At 54.4% G+C, this 14,675-nt stretch overlaps 5 protein-coding genes across 5 annotated transcripts; 4 read left to right on the top strand and 1 right to left on the bottom strand.

Annotated features, from left to right (window-relative positions):
* Positions 1-559: 559 nt before the first annotated feature.
* J4E90_005173 (uncharacterized protein) lies at positions 560-3,136 on the top strand (the record flags this gene model as incomplete). The annotated part of the gene is made up of 4 exons (XM_051434729.1): positions 560-1,142; positions 1,196-1,833; positions 1,881-2,002; positions 2,053-3,136. 4 exons carry the CDS (start codon positions 560-562, stop codon positions 3,134-3,136), a joined length of 2,427 nt encoding a protein of 808 aa, XP_051291985.1.
* Positions 3,137-6,314: 3,178 nt separating this feature from the next.
* Positions 6,315-7,351, top strand: J4E90_005172 (uncharacterized protein; the record flags this gene model as incomplete). Its single annotated transcript, XM_051434728.1, has 2 exons — positions 6,315-6,621; positions 6,672-7,351. The coding sequence occupies 2 exons, from the start codon at positions 6,315-6,317 to the stop codon at positions 7,349-7,351; spliced, it is 987 nt and encodes a 328-aa protein (XP_051291984.1).
* Positions 7,352-7,974: 623 nt separating this feature from the next.
* J4E90_005171 (uncharacterized protein) lies at positions 7,975-10,254 on the top strand (the record flags this gene model as incomplete). The annotated part of the gene is made up of 1 exon (XM_051434727.1): positions 7,975-10,254. One exon carries the CDS (start codon positions 7,975-7,977, stop codon positions 10,252-10,254), a length of 2,280 nt encoding a protein of 759 aa, XP_051291983.1.
* A 1,177-nt stretch (positions 10,255-11,431) lies between these two features.
* On the top strand, positions 11,432-12,127 carry J4E90_005170 (uncharacterized protein; the record flags this gene model as incomplete). The annotated part of the gene is made up of 2 exons (XM_051434726.1): positions 11,432-11,440; positions 11,465-12,127. The coding sequence occupies 2 exons, from the start codon at positions 11,432-11,434 to the stop codon at positions 12,125-12,127; spliced, it is 672 nt and encodes a 223-aa protein (XP_051291982.1).
* A 1,613-nt stretch (positions 12,128-13,740) lies between these two features.
* J4E90_005169 (uncharacterized protein) lies at positions 13,741-14,280 on the bottom strand (the record flags this gene model as incomplete). The annotated part of the gene is made up of 1 exon (XM_051434725.1): positions 13,741-14,280. The coding sequence occupies one exon, from the start codon at positions 14,278-14,280 to the stop codon at positions 13,741-13,743; it is 540 nt and encodes a 179-aa protein (XP_051291981.1).
* Between the last annotated feature and the right edge of the window lie 395 nt (positions 14,281-14,675).

Below are 14,675 nucleotides of genomic sequence, written 5' to 3'. Positions count from 1 at the left end.
ACTCCACATTTGGGTGCCCGTATTTCCCCCCCTTCTATCTTACTGTACCCAGTGTAATCCTTCACTCACTCGCCGTTGTGTCTGTTATTGTCGTTGTTCTAGCCGTTGCGTTACTCTCGGTTGCGCGTCCCTCGTTTTGCATCAGCATCCGCATCGCCCGCTCGCTTCTGCAGTGACATCCATTCGCTCCACCTAGCTGATTGTCATTCCGGCTGTTTGTGCCACGCTCAAATCAGCGTCCTCCGCACCCTACGCCTCCTCCCAGGGCCCTTGCCACCCGCTCACCCTCGAACGTGCATCCTGCGTACCGGCACATATAGTATCCGGCTGTTAACCCGTCTCTCCCTCGTCGCTCGTCGAATAGAACTGGGTCAAGGGTGCCGACCTTGTTCCTGAACCGCGACGTCATTTTGACCATTTACCCGCTGGCTTCCTTCCACCTGACGAGACCCGAGGAACCCTTTGCGAACACGACTCGTTTACGTTTGACGGCCCTTTTTTTACCCCACGACGTGCACGCGACCACCTGGTTGCACGTGTTTGGTACCGATAATAAGCAATGGAGCAAGTCCGACCACAACCTGCGACAAGGCCCGAGGGTCGCCGCATGTCGATATTCACGGAGGTGGGACTGGTGGATGAGAATAAGATGATGGAGGAGAGGAGCCCGGTGCCGACTCATGGAGAGAGTTTGAAGAGGTTAAGACCCGCGAAGATGCTGAGGTTTAGGAGCCGGAACGATATCTTCAGCGCGGACGGAGAGAGGCTGCCTGACGACGAAGACGATTGGGAGTCGGTTTGCGACGAGGACGAGGCGAACGAGAACGTGTCGCGCATGACCACCATACCGCAATCGTTCCTACCAACGAAGCTTTACCGATTCGGCCTCCTCAGTGTCCTACTGGCATTGATGCTACCGATCATCCAGCTCAATCCCCTCAAACACGTCGGCGTACGCGGTGGCGCGATCCCGGCGAACTTGATCCAGGCCAATGCCGAACGCTCGATGCTCGTCAGACGAGAAGATAGTCCGACCGATGCGTGTAGGCGATGGAGCGGACAAAGCGCCATCGTCAACGGAACACTGTACATGTACGGATTCCGCAGGACTACCGACGGCCAACAGAAAGAGGATACATGGAGTACGTTACAAGAGGCAGCCCAATCCTGCGCATTCAATGCTAACATGACACAGACAACGACTTCCTCACCCTCGATCTTACCGAATCCTGGCAAGTCGCCTCTCCCGCTCTGACCGGTCTCCCCAAGCCTACGGGCCCACCAGCTGTTTCGCTCGGTCAGCTCTGGGCATCGCACGATTCACTATGGCTCTACGGTGGCCAGTTCTCCGACAGCCCACAGGCCGACCCCGCGAACAACTCAGTCTGGGAATACAACATTGGAGGGAAGCAGTGGATCGAACACGCTGACCCGAAGACCTCGGCTGGAGGAGAAGAGGCCGAGGATGCTGGTCAGTCTGTACAACGCGTCGCTGAAGGTGCGGGTCTTACTGTTCCCACGCTGGGCAGGGGCTTTTACTTCGCTGGCCATTTGGACTTCCTCACGACGGAAGGCTGGAGCATTCAGACTCCGCGACTGTACTTGAAGAGCTTGCTGGAGTTTACGTTCCCAGGCCAGAGCAACAATGCTGTAGAGTCTCTCGGAGATGGCAAGACCGCTGGTTCGGACGGTGTCTGGCGCAACATCACGTATGGCGGATTACAGAACACTGCATCGTTCCCTGAACGCGCGGATAGTTCGCTTGTCTACGTCCCTGGATTTGGAAAAGAAGGTCTCTTGATTGGGTTGACTGGTGGTGACAATGCTACTTTCGTAAGTTTGAGATGAAGGATGTGGGAGCGATTGCTGACAACATTTAGACTCAGATGAACACTATCGATGTTTACGACATTGAGACATCGACATGGTACAAGCAGAGCACTTCTGGTAAGACGCCGAAGTACCGAGTCAACCCATGTACAGTCGTAGGAGCTGCTGCAGAGTGAGTTCACTTTACTTCGCCCTCCCGATATCTTTACTGACAATGTCCAGCGGCTCATCTTACAACATTTACATGTTCGCCGGTCAAGATCTCGGAGACCCTAACACCCTTGGCACCCAAACGCAGCGCGACGACATGTGGATCCTCTCCGTCCCCTCCTTCTCCTGGATCGAAGTCGAACAAGGCACCGACAAAGCCAGCATACCTCCCCCACGCGCCGGCCATCTATGCCAGGTCTGGGACCACCAGATGATCGTCCTAGGTGGCTACAACACCGACCTCGGCTGCGACGCGCCCGGCATCTACGTCTTCAACATGAGCAGCCTAGGCTGGAGCGACCAATTCACCGCCGTAACCGGCAAAAACGCGCTCCAAGGCTACAACTCCAAAGACAAAGGCAGCACCGGCAACCCCCTCGCCCAACAAATCAACCAACGCGGTTTCGGCGTCGAAGCCGGCATCGAAGGCTCGTACGGCTACGCCGTCCCCGAAGCCGTCCAAAGCGTAATCGGCGGCGCAGCAACCGGCGGCGCCACCCTCACCGCCCCCGTCCAAACACCCACCCAAGGCCCCCTCGCAACCGGTAAACCCCAAACCTACACCATGACGGGTCCCGACGGCGCGACCATCACCAACGTCATCAACGGGAACCCACAGGGTAGCTCATCCGGCGACAGCGGCCCCAACATCGCCGCCATCGTTGCCGGCGTCATCGCAGGCGTCTTCTTCATCATCGCCGCCTACTTCGCCTTCTGCGCCTGGATCTACCGCCGCCAAGTCCAGATCTGGAAGTCGCACGCTGCGGCTGTGCAGACGCGTGCGAATGCGGAGAAACAGGGTACTTTTACTAGTAGCTCTGGTAAGAACAGTAGTGAGCGGCCGCCAGGTACGCTGGGGGGAAGTAGTCATGGGGGTGTTGCGGCGGGCAGCTTTGATATTACGAGGAGGGGGAGTGTGGATCCTATGCCTACGACTGCGTATGGCGGGCCTGGGGAGGGGGATAGATGGGGGAGGAGGAATAGTGAGGGGAGTGTTGTGGATGGGTTGTTGGATGGGCAGGAGCCGAGCTTTTGGGGGGCGAGGGGTGTGCTTTTGAATCCGAGGAGGAGTTTGAGGGTTATTAATAGGGATTGAAGTGGATGTTTCTTTCTTCCTTTTTTTACGATTCCCCCCGATTAAGTATATTCAGGCAAAGAATTTGGTTGTATAATGATGGGATAGGGCAGAGATATATAGCTGATTAGGATAGTAATAATGACTACAATATAATGATCATCTCTTCTTTGCCCCTCTCTTCTTCAGCCCTCCCTCTATTAATCTAGAGTAAAGCAGCCACGAAAAGAAAAAGAACCCACACACCCACACACGTTAAGGATCCCACCGCTCCCCCAACCGCTCCGGTTAAGAAGCCCCACCCCTATCAAAGTTATCTCGGAATCAGCCTCAGTGCCCAGCAAAGCTGTTTACTTGAACGAAGGAGCTCGTTCTTATTGGGTTATAGGCTAAGCACCTAGATTGGCACGCAGCCTACAACACAGGGGAACCGAACTCCTTCGTTCAAGTAAACGGCTTTGCTGGGTCGAAAACCTCCGGCGAGGTCTGTCAAGTAGGTATGCTAGTCTGCATGCAGACTGGGTGGGTGGGGGAGGCGGAGGGGAGGCGGAGGGGAGGAGGTGGAGGTCTCATTCTCTCGCTTGAAGGGGGGAAGAGGCGCGAAGTATCGGTAGTGGTGAACATGATAGTATGAAGGGTACCTAGGAACGTTTGGGTGAAGTGATGACGGGGGGGTTTCATGTAGCAGAGAGTGGAGAAGGAGTGTTCTCACGCAGTAGGCACTTGGTATATGTTAATAGTGAATTTGATCAGGCCTGCTCGAAGACATCTAATGCAAAGTAGGCAAGGTAGTTGGATCATGAAAGCTGTCGGTGCTAGAAAATCAACTTTGATTGCATTCTGCACGCAATGAGATCGTTCTAAGCACGGTTTGTCGCTCTTTGACACATGCAAGTCTAGCTAGTAGCATTGTAGTGTAGTCAATCTAATCTTCGTCGTTAAAAACATCCCTTCTTCAGTCCCCCAGCCAAGCCAAGGTAACCAACGAAAAGACACAGACGTCGAGGGTCCCACCACTCCCCCAACCGCTCCCGTTAAGAAGCCCCCCCTTCGAAATCAGACTCCCACACACTCGTCTGACAGACGATCTGCGCCACCGTTGGAAAGCTACGCCGGCCGGTCGTAAACTTTCCTGGTGACACGTGATAATCTGTCGGATCAAACGCGTATGGAGTTCCGTTCCGAGGGACTGGTCTGTTGCAGACGCCAGTTTGAAGAGGGGAGGAGAGGGAGTGGGTGGGGGAGGAGGAATATATAGGTGAGAGGAGAGGGGAAGGGGGGTGGGGCTGTTGCCTGGTGTGTTTACAATGAAGGCGGTGGTGTGGAGGCGCTGATGCCTGGTGTGTGTACAGTGAAGTTGGTGGGGTAAAGGCGCGGGAAGGTTGGGATAGTGAAAGGTTGAATGCAGCTTTCGACCGGATTTGCATTGCTTTCTGAGTGCATGCGCATCTCAGCCCACGCGACGAGGCTCAGACCACATCGATGACAATATCTCTTCTTCAGCCACCCAGCCAAGCCGAGTCAAAGCCAACGAAAAGATATACGTATGTTGAGGGTCCCGCCGCTCCCCCAACCGCTCCCGTTAAGAAGCCCCAACCTGGAGAGGGGTCTCATTCCAGCCTTCTTGTCTTGACACCTTCGACCACGCGGTGCCATGTGGTAGGGTGTCTCAACAAGCGGGCTGAGACGAGACCCCTCTCGAGGTTACTGGTCTGATACAGACCCCTTCGACCTGGGCGCCCAGGTACAACAATTCTCTCTTTGGAGAATGACATCCGTGATGGCCCTTTTCTTAGGACCATCGCGTCCGGAGTGGTTCTTCTTTGAAGACCACCATGAGCTGCAGCGTTCCTCTCTGGGAAGCTTCGTGATGTTAGCAACTGGTTGTCTTTCTCGGAGGTCGGGAAGGACAAAGGAGAGAGAGAGAACATACCTCGCACTCATGTCGGCAGCCCCACCTCTCTACCAACCAGCCCGGTCAAGAGCGTCCCTATAATATCTTTCCTACCGTGTACACCCGTTTCGTCTTCTTACGGGATTGACACAACACCGACACACACCCCTATCTGTGTCTCTCTGGTCTTTTGCCAGAGTCTCTTCTCTTCTCTTCGACAGCGGACCTCGTATGCAATGACTCCTCTTTGGGTAGTCACCATACACCTGTGTCATGTCAGCTCTCCGTCCCAAATGTTCAGTGGAACAGGTGGAAATGGGGAAAGGTAAACAACCTTGGAAGTCATACCTCACCTCCCGATGTTGAACAGCCCCACCGCTCTGCCAACCGGCTCTTTCAAGAGCCTCCCGCTACAGGCCCTTCCTACCGTGTAAACCCTTTGGGCGACCCACGGTCCAGGTTGTAGCGCTGGTGTGTTGCACACCCCAGAGATGTGTGTTGATGATGGTAGTTGATGTGGATGGAAGAGAATTGCAAGTGAGGTAGTATGTCATATATAGACGAGAAAGTTTGCTTAGAAGAAGGATCTCGTGCGCTTGACTGTCGGGCGGGTGATGAAGATTATGATTGTTACGTGTTTTCCTGCTCTCTTTGATGTCGGGCGCGAGTGTGATACGAGAACCGACTAGACATGTTGAGAGAAGACTGGAAAGTGAAAGTTTGGTATAGCGAGACTGATGCTACGCGCAGATATCTCGGAAATTGACGAGAGTAGCAAGGTGCGTGCCAGACGATGCTAGCATCGCGGGTCTACTGGTTGCGATGGTGCATGTCTCGCGCCGTTCGACCGGAGGATCAAGCTTTCTGTATGTGAAGCCACATCACTCCTTCCACGATTATAAGACTCCATCCATTCGCTTCCTTCTCTTTGGCGAACCAAAAATCATCTTCCTGATGAACTTGGCACTTCACACCCCTCACATGACGTCCAGTGGTCAATGGCTTTCAGACGAGGTGCGCGGTTGTTCGGCGCCGATCAGCCTCGGCATATGGACAGCCGAACGCTGGACCGACGTAGGCCCAGCACCAGCTCTCCGGAGCACTGGAGCTTGCACATGCGAAACCCAAATCCGCCTTCGCCCACATCAGTCACGCATTTTCGCTCTTCATCGCATTGTGGGAGCAGTCGCGTAGGTGTGCTCTTTCTCCAGACGGATTCTTTGGTCTTTATATCTGCTTCTGCTGCCTCTATCCGGATTCTACGCGCGCCTGTCCATCCCACGCGACCCCACTACAGCTCCCACCATGTCTAACACGGCGGATTCGGTCATTGAGAAGCTGCCCAACACGGCGGAGCTAAAAGAAGATGTCAAGGCAGCATCTAAATCTTCGCTGCAGTCGCTGCGGGCGCTGCTAGCAGGAGGTGTGGGTGGAGTGTTTGCTGTCGTGGTTGGCCATCCCTTTGATCTGGTCAAGGTGCGCATGCAGACGGCAGAGAAGGGCGTCTACAGCGGGGCTATGGACGTTGTGCGGAAAACCATTGCAAAGGAAGGACTGGCTAGGGGGTTGTATGCAGGTGTCTCTGCGCCGCTTGTTGGTGTAACGCCCATGTGTGAGTACAGGAGGACCAGTATATGAATAACCTAGGCTGACATTCGACAGTCGCGGTGTCCTTCTGGGGCTATGATCTCGGCAAGCAACTCGTATCCAGCGTATCCAAGGTCGAGAACAACCAGTTCAGCGTCGCACAAGTCTCCGCCGCCGGTTTCTTCAGCGCCATCCCCATGACCATCATCACCGCACCCTTCGAGCGCGTAAAGGTGCTGCTGCAGATTCAGGGACAAAAGAACCTGGCGCCTGGCGAGAAGCCAAAATATGCTGGTGGCATGGATGTGGTCAAGCAGCTATACAAGGAGGGCGGCATCAAGTCAGTATACCGCGGCTCTGCCATGACACTGGCGCGTGACGGCCCTGGATCAGCCCTCTACTTCGCGACATACGAGACCGTCAAGCGCAGTCTCACGCCAAAAGACCCCGTCACCGGTCAGCCGGGGTCGCTGAGTATGGGCGCCGTCATGGTTGCTGGTGGTGCTGCCGGTATCGCCATGTGGATACCCGTCTTCCCGGTCGACACAATCAAGTCGCGGTTGCAAAGTGCCGAAGGCCGACCAACAATCAGCGGAACCATCAAGGGCATCCACGCGAGCGGTGGTCTCAAGGCGTTCTTCCCTGGTATTGGCCCAGCCATGGCACGAGCAGTGCCTGCCAACGCAGCCACCTTTGCCGGTGTAGAGCTCGCGCAAAAGGCGATGACGAAGATGTTCGACCGCGACGGCGAGTAAGGGACTCGCTCAAGTCCTCAACTTTTTCAGATTCGCTTTTCTTTCATACTCCATGTCCATCTCATGTTGATCACGAACGATTTGGTGTCATTGCATATGGCGTTGTTAGTTTTCGCCTCCGCGCTTAGATATAGAGCAAGGGGCTTTCTGGGCGAACTCCACCCTTCGTCCCACTCGCCAATAGATACTGTTCTCACATACCCATCTCTCCTACGTCCAAAGTACCGGTTTTGGGCGGCCGTGTGTGGTCTGTGCAAGCCAGGGCCCATCGGAATGCGGTTGCATCCGCAGTCCACTCTTCCCGCCCAACCAAAAGCCGGCCAAGATGACAAAAGCCTTGCGATCGCTACCGCGGTCATGGAGCTGGTAAGGCGCCGGTTGTAGACATGCAGTACCAGGTGCATACCGCCTTTGTTCGCTATACAATCCTCCGGTAGTCGCCACCACCCCCCGCGTCAATATGCCTTGCTTCGCCTTTGTCCTCGTCTATATCTCCCGTATTCGTACTGTATGTGTTTCAGGGATTATCGTGTCGATACTATTAAGAGGTGGACGGGATGTCCTGATGACGTGTGGAGATTGGCTTACCTCGGTGATGAATCGAGGTGTTGAGAGATATGACAATGGAGACTGCGCGAACCCGGACACCATCGATCGAGAGATCTGTCGCGCCAAAGTTTTCGCCTCTTCACCAGCACCCTGTTTCTCGTACCGCTGAATCAGATAGGGCTCATCCTATCTTCCTCGAGCACCCTTTCGAAAGACTGTCTCCTACCTTGGCAGCATATCCACGCGTTGTCGAAGCTTTACAAAAGAGACGAATATCAGTCTATCCTGACGTCAGCGAAACGATGCAGAAAGCGCTAGGTCACCGTGCCGACTTCTTCGACGATTTCTCTTCGGAATCAGAATGGGAGGACAGGATGAGCAAAACGATGCAGAGTCCGATTACAAGCGAAGGGCCGGGTCTGAGAGACATTCTGTACGACATTCACGGCGATATTGAGAATGCGCAGCGCGGAAGGAATAGGCAACGCAGCACCATCACCTCGTTGCCCAGACTCGCAGATCTTGCAGATGTCTCTGGCTCTGGGACTGACGACAGCGGAACCGGCGATGAGCGAGCCTCTGGCCGGGGAACCAATCACGCACGAAAGATGTCTCTGACACGTCTTAACAAGGACAATGTGCGCCTGGTGGACAATAGGTCTATCAGATCCAGTATCGACTCGCCGAGACACTCGTTACGCAGCAACTTGTCTTTGCCTAACTCTCCGCTCATAGCATCGGTCAATTCAGCACCATTCAGTACATCAGGACCTCTAGAAGATACGCTCACCGCCCTACCGCAAAGCCCGACGTTCCGCAGAGAACACAGAAGGACCACGTCGTCAAACAGCACATCCGACAGTGTCCTCGCAGACTCCATCATAAACGCCCACGTCATGACCATGCGCGCTCTCGAAGCTTTGAGTTCAGACCCGCGGAGTATAGACCCTCGGGTCAGTAACGACATGGCAAACGCAGCAGGACGCACATACCTGCACTCCGCCTCCTCAACCTCCTGGCCCAAATCCACCTCCTTCTCCGCAAACCGACACGTCACCCTATCCCCCCTATCAACCGGCGATGAAAACCAAGACGACAGAGCCAGCCGCCACCGCACCGCACAAATCTACTCCCCAGCAATCAAATCACCCAACCCCTTCTCCGTCCCCAACACCGCAGCCACCAGCACAGGTCATGACCTCCTCATCCCGAAGCCTAGCTATATCCCGCAAAAACACGCTAGTATCCTTGATTCCCATCTCTCCGCCCTCAACTTCTCGCTTTCGAACCGCACGACGGAGGATTACACTAGGCTGAACTCGTGCTGTACGAGTGCGTTTCCGTTTGGAGATGAGCCAAAGAGCCCGTATGATGATCGGAAGGGGAAGGAAGTTCTTGGGCTTATGACGGGAACGGGAAATGGGTATGAACATGATATGAGGAGTCGGAGGGAGAGGAATGAGAGTGCGCAGGGGGTTGTGAGGGGTAGTGGTGAGGAGGGGGGACGTGGAGGTGGAGGTGAGAGGGGAGGGGTGAGTATGGAAGGCGACGGTGTTGTTGTTTTGGTTGGGTTAAGGAGGTGGACGTGGGGTATGGGGAGGGGGAGGTGTGCATGCGCGTGTGGTAACGCGGACGAGGAGCAGGGTGGTTTGTCGGGCAGAGAAGAGAAGGTGGCCAGAGTCGTCATTCCAACGTACGCCTCGTCTTGGACGCCGAAACACAGCTATACCAAGAGCAGCATCAGCAACTGCAACAGCGAGAAGAGAATGGATCACAGCCCCAAGATGAAAAGGAAAGAGCGCTCCGCCGACTTCGATGACGAAGCTTTCGCTTTTGCGCTCAGAGCTGCGAATCGCGAGTTGGCGGGTAATTGGTTCCGGAGGACCTTCAGTGCGAGGACGCTGAGTGGTATACACATCGAAAGAACGAGTATGCGATATCACGGCAGCGAAAAGGCCAACGAGGATCGCGAGATTCATCCTGCGCTTCGCTCTCCACAGAACAGACACGCTGCAGCTCCTTCCTCAGACGACCTCCTGTCCCTATACAAGAACCCCCAAACCGGACGAAAGAACTACACGTGGATATCCTGGGCCAGACGCAACCCACAATCCCCCCAACCCCCAACACTCCACCTCACATACTCCCTCTCCCGCCCCCGGATCCTCCTCGTCATGGGCATCCTCCTGCTTATCAGCCTCCTCGCAGCCGCAGCATGGATTCTAGTTGGTGCCGGCGAAGGGAAATTGGAAAGAAAGGAGTTTAGCCAGAGAGTCGGGTGTGGGATGGCGATTGCGGGGTTTGTGCTTGCGGTTGAGGCGTGGGGGTTTGGGGGGTGGGTTGCTTTTTCTTGAGAGGATGGTGGAGGAGGTGGGGGATGTGATGGGATGGGGAATGGTGGAGGATTTGGGAGATTGAGTATTAGAAAATTGAACGCGTGAATTCGATACAGGGGATAACAGAAAGTATAATGTCTTGGAACTACCGGATTATTATATGTCGATGATATACCTTTAGGTATCTTTAGATCCCCTATGCTTACCCTGCGTCCACTTCGCAATACTAACAGACTTGTCACCACCCTTCTCATTCTCACCCCTCTTAACCGGCTGCCCAGCACAACTATTCGCACAGATCCTAATAAAAGTAGTCGCAGAATCCGAAATGAACCCATTGATTGTGCTATACAGAATGCAGCTTGAAGACTTGAACGCAAATGCTGAGCAGTTATTTAACTCATCACACCGTTGACGGCAGACGTCTGCGTTCGGGACACCGCCAAGTGCGAGGATGACTTGAGAACCGGCGGCGGGGATGTTCCCGCAGCGAACAAAGTAGTTGTCTTTGCATTGGGAGTTGTTGGCGGAGCAGGCGTTGGAAAGTGGAGTGGTGAATTGTGGGCAGTTTGGGTATTTGACACAGGATACTGTTGGCGCCGCGGGGACGCAGACAGAGGGAGTAGGGGTTGGAGTCGTGGTTGTGGTGGATGTAGATGTGGATGTTGCTAGTGTTGTAGGCGCGGCGGTGGTTGCTGGGGCGCTGGTGCCACAGTCGCGGTTGTAGTATGTAAGACCAGTTCCTTCTCTAGGGGTTATGTTGGTAGCGGTGATGGGTATCTGGGTCAAATAGCATTGATACGAGTTAATGATGAAACCGCCGCATCTGTCCTCGGCACGACACTTGGCTAGGCAGTCATCGACTGTCGTCAATGGCGAGTTTGCTATGATTAAGAGATCGACGGTGTCGAAGCCCTCCACGCCACAGAGTTCAGCGGAAGATGGAGAGGATGAGGGTGTTGACGACGAGCTAGAGACTGTTGCTACAGTGGTTGTCGGGGAGCTGGTCTCGCAATCGCGGTTGTAGAACGTTACACCAGTGCCTGGCCGAGGAGTAATGTTTTCAGCAGTGAAGGATACTTTGGTTAGAAGGCATGAGCTCTGCCAATGTATGAAGCTAGCGCATGTGCTCTCGGCGCGACATTTCGATAGGCAGTCCTCAGCGGTTGTGAATGGTGAGGAGTTGAGGATCTGGATGCCAACAGTATTGGTTCCTTCGACGCCACAGATTTTGATGGCGGACGAGGACGGTGAGGGTGTTGATGAAGTGGTCGTAGAGGTTGCTGTCGCGGAAGTTACCGAAATGTCAGATGACTCGCTTGATGGAATCGACATAGAGGTTGATGTGGATGAGTCGCTGGACAATGAAGAGCTTGAGGTGGTGCTGGTGGTCGTTTCGCTGGTAGATGTCGAGGATTCAGCTGGAGTAGAAGAAGAAGCGCCGATGGAGATGGAAGTCGACGGGCTTGAAGCGGTGCCGGCTATCGTTTCGCTGGTCGATGTAGAAAGTAGAGTCGAACTAGAGGACGAAGCGCTGCTGGAGCTGGAGCTGGACGAGCTGGAAGCCGAAGACCTAGCAGAAGACACAACAGTATCGCACTTTCCGAATCCAGCCTGGCAACCCGTTCCACAGTATGCGCTTCCGCTACCGCAGTACGAGTACTGCGAGCAACAGTCGCCGTACTTCCCACCTGAGCATGTCATTCCCGCCGGAGATGCTCCATACGAAGTTCCACAGCGAGCGTTGGTAGTGACCTTGACCTTTGTGCCAGTAGCAGAAGGTGCTGTCGACGGAGCTGTTCTGGTCGAGGTAGATGTACTGATGCGGCTTGACACTGTCGAAGTACGCGCTGGCGCGACGACGCCGTTACAAGTACCAAACGACGACTGACATCCAGTTCCACAGTAGTCTTTCGTCTTTCCACTGCATGAAACATTAGTCAATCGTCTGCGAGACCGAGGCTACATGGCATACCAATAGCCGTATTGAGAGCAGCAATCACCCCACTTCGAGCCTTTGCAGGTCATGCCGCCGGGCAAGGCATTGTACGCGTTCCCGCAGCGCGCATTTGTCGATACTTTGCCAGCTGCAAGCGTTATCGCTGCTGAAAGGGAGAGGAGGAGGGTCCAGCGCATGGTGGATGGGATTAGGAATTAAGGGTTATGCTGTATTAGAAGGAGCGACAGATTGACGACGAGCGAAAGAATGACTGTTGGTGAGGTGCCCGTAGAGAGTGAGACGAGTGACTTAACAAGAGTTGGTCGCCGCATAGCTATATACTCATCTTTCAGCTGATGAGTATGTGCACACCAGATAGGAGTAATAGTCTAACATTAGAGCCAAAGTGGCTTGCCCGCGTACCTGCATGAAGCCCACGATAGCCTCACGCAGGCGTTCCCGAAAAGCCACAAGCGCACTCATCGAGCTCCCTTCTCAGATGGATATCGACTAGGCAGGCGGTAACATCAGACCATAAACAGGACTAGAAAGCCATCATGAAGAAAAAGACATTGCGCACGATGAAGCTGATGAGGGTGAGCGAGTAGCGCAGCGGGTGATTGGCGCGACCCCTGGAAAGCACGTGTGGACGCGTTCTGGACGCAAGCCACACAAGAGCGAGGCCGCACCACGACTCACGATACTTGTTGCGATCGGCCGCCCCGGATGCGGAGGCGTTCCGGGAACTAAAGTAAAGAACTTAAAGGCTTCACATCCTACAGGGTGTGCGCTATCATCTCCTAAGACACTTTTGTATTATTTCGTTCTCTACTATACTCTCAAATCCGTCTCAGCCCTCCACAATGACCGGAGATCACGAATACGTTGCCGTGTTGATGGACTGCTCATGGAAATGCCATAAAAAAGTCTTTAAAGTGGTGATGCAGAAATTTGAGAAATCAAATTTCTGCATCACCACTTTAAAGACCCCCAGCCTTCCAGGTCCCCATTCCCTCCGCAGTCCAACACCCGACACGCTAGGCAGGCAGGCAGGCAATCATCATCACCTCCCCATCCTCTTCCTCTTGAGCCCTCTCTCTTATGCAAATGAAGTCTACACCTTTCCCTCATTCTTCTCTCAATTGGCGATGGATGCGTGCATTCCGCGTATCCGTATCCAACAGGATACGTGCAATGCACGCACCCATCGCCAATCAAGAGAAAAATGTTCTTGCCGGTTGGGGATCCAGGCGAGATATCGCGCTATACTCTTCTCCCAACTACGAGAAGGATGTTTGTGCTGCTTGCGCATCTACGTCGATATTGCGCTGCGCTCTTCTCTTAATTAGCGATGCAAGTGTAGCATTTCCTTACTCCTGTTGAATAAGGAAATGCTACATTTGCATCGCCAATCACGAGAAGGACGTTGTTGCTGCTTGGGGATCTATGCGAGATATTGCGGTAGACCAGAAGGGGTGTGAGGAAGACTGCGCGGTGACCATGACCCGACTTTCCCCCCAGGTTCATTCCACATCGCTGTTCGTAGAGCCGGTGACAGATCCAACTCATCCACTAACACCCTTTCCCAGCCTCGCCCAGGGATCCTCAACAAAGCTCGGTAGAAAGTATGCCGTATCTCCATTCTCCATTCTCACGCCGTGACGAAGTGCATTCAGTTCGGCCTTGGAGATTGGTGGACCGCCGAATGATACCATCTCTGCCGCGGTTGGGTCGCCCGACACGGCAAGGTTTGATGTGCTCTCGGTGGCAGCCGGCTTCTCGGGTAGGTTCTGACCGCGAGCTAGAAAGGCAGCGAGACCGGAGTCGGTGGGTTGGCTCTTCTTTGCTTTACCCGGCGCGTTGTGGTGGGGTTGCGGCGCGGGGTTTGTCAAGTCGGATACAGCGTCGGATGCAGCGTCGTCAAGGTTGATCTCGTCTTCGTTGGCGACTTTCTTCGATCTGACACCCAGTTTGGTGGAGTTGGCGCCGCTCGCATCAGGTCCAGCTTTGGGCGAGGCGGCATGGTCAAATTTGCGTTTCTTTGTTCCGCCGAAGGAAGCGAAGCCCATGGCCGCTGCGATCTCGTCGTTCTCGTCGTCGTCCATGGCAGATGATTGGTTGTGATTGTAGAAGTATCCGTCGTGGCAGCCGGAGTGGAATTACACGTAGGACCACGGCGCCAGCGCCAAAGGTATCGAGGTCCTCAGCTTGCGCACGGATTTTTAACAGACGTCGGCACCTCGGGGCTTGGCAACTGCCTCCAACGCCAGCGACCCACTTCCATCAGCACACTACTCCAACGCTACAACGGAGATCCACACTCCGAGCCATTTCGTCACTACCATTCTATACGCGTGTGTATCGTGCAATGACATGACTTTCGGAAGAACTACCACACCTCGCTCAATCGCACAGCGACGATCTCCACTCCGATGGAGAAAGTAGCATCGTCGGGGTGTTCTTGCTCCGCATATGATGTCAACCGGCACTTGGGGACGTG

This window comes from Alternaria incomplexa (genome assembly GCF_024043165.1).
Source record: "Alternaria incomplexa strain BMP 0042 chromosome Unknown scaffold_6, whole genome shotgun sequence".
Classification (NCBI taxonomy): Eukaryota; Fungi; Ascomycota; class Dothideomycetes; order Pleosporales; family Pleosporaceae; genus Alternaria; species Alternaria incomplexa.
Note: the sequence above shows the minus strand (reverse complement) of the source record. Positions and strands in the feature narration are given on the sequence as shown.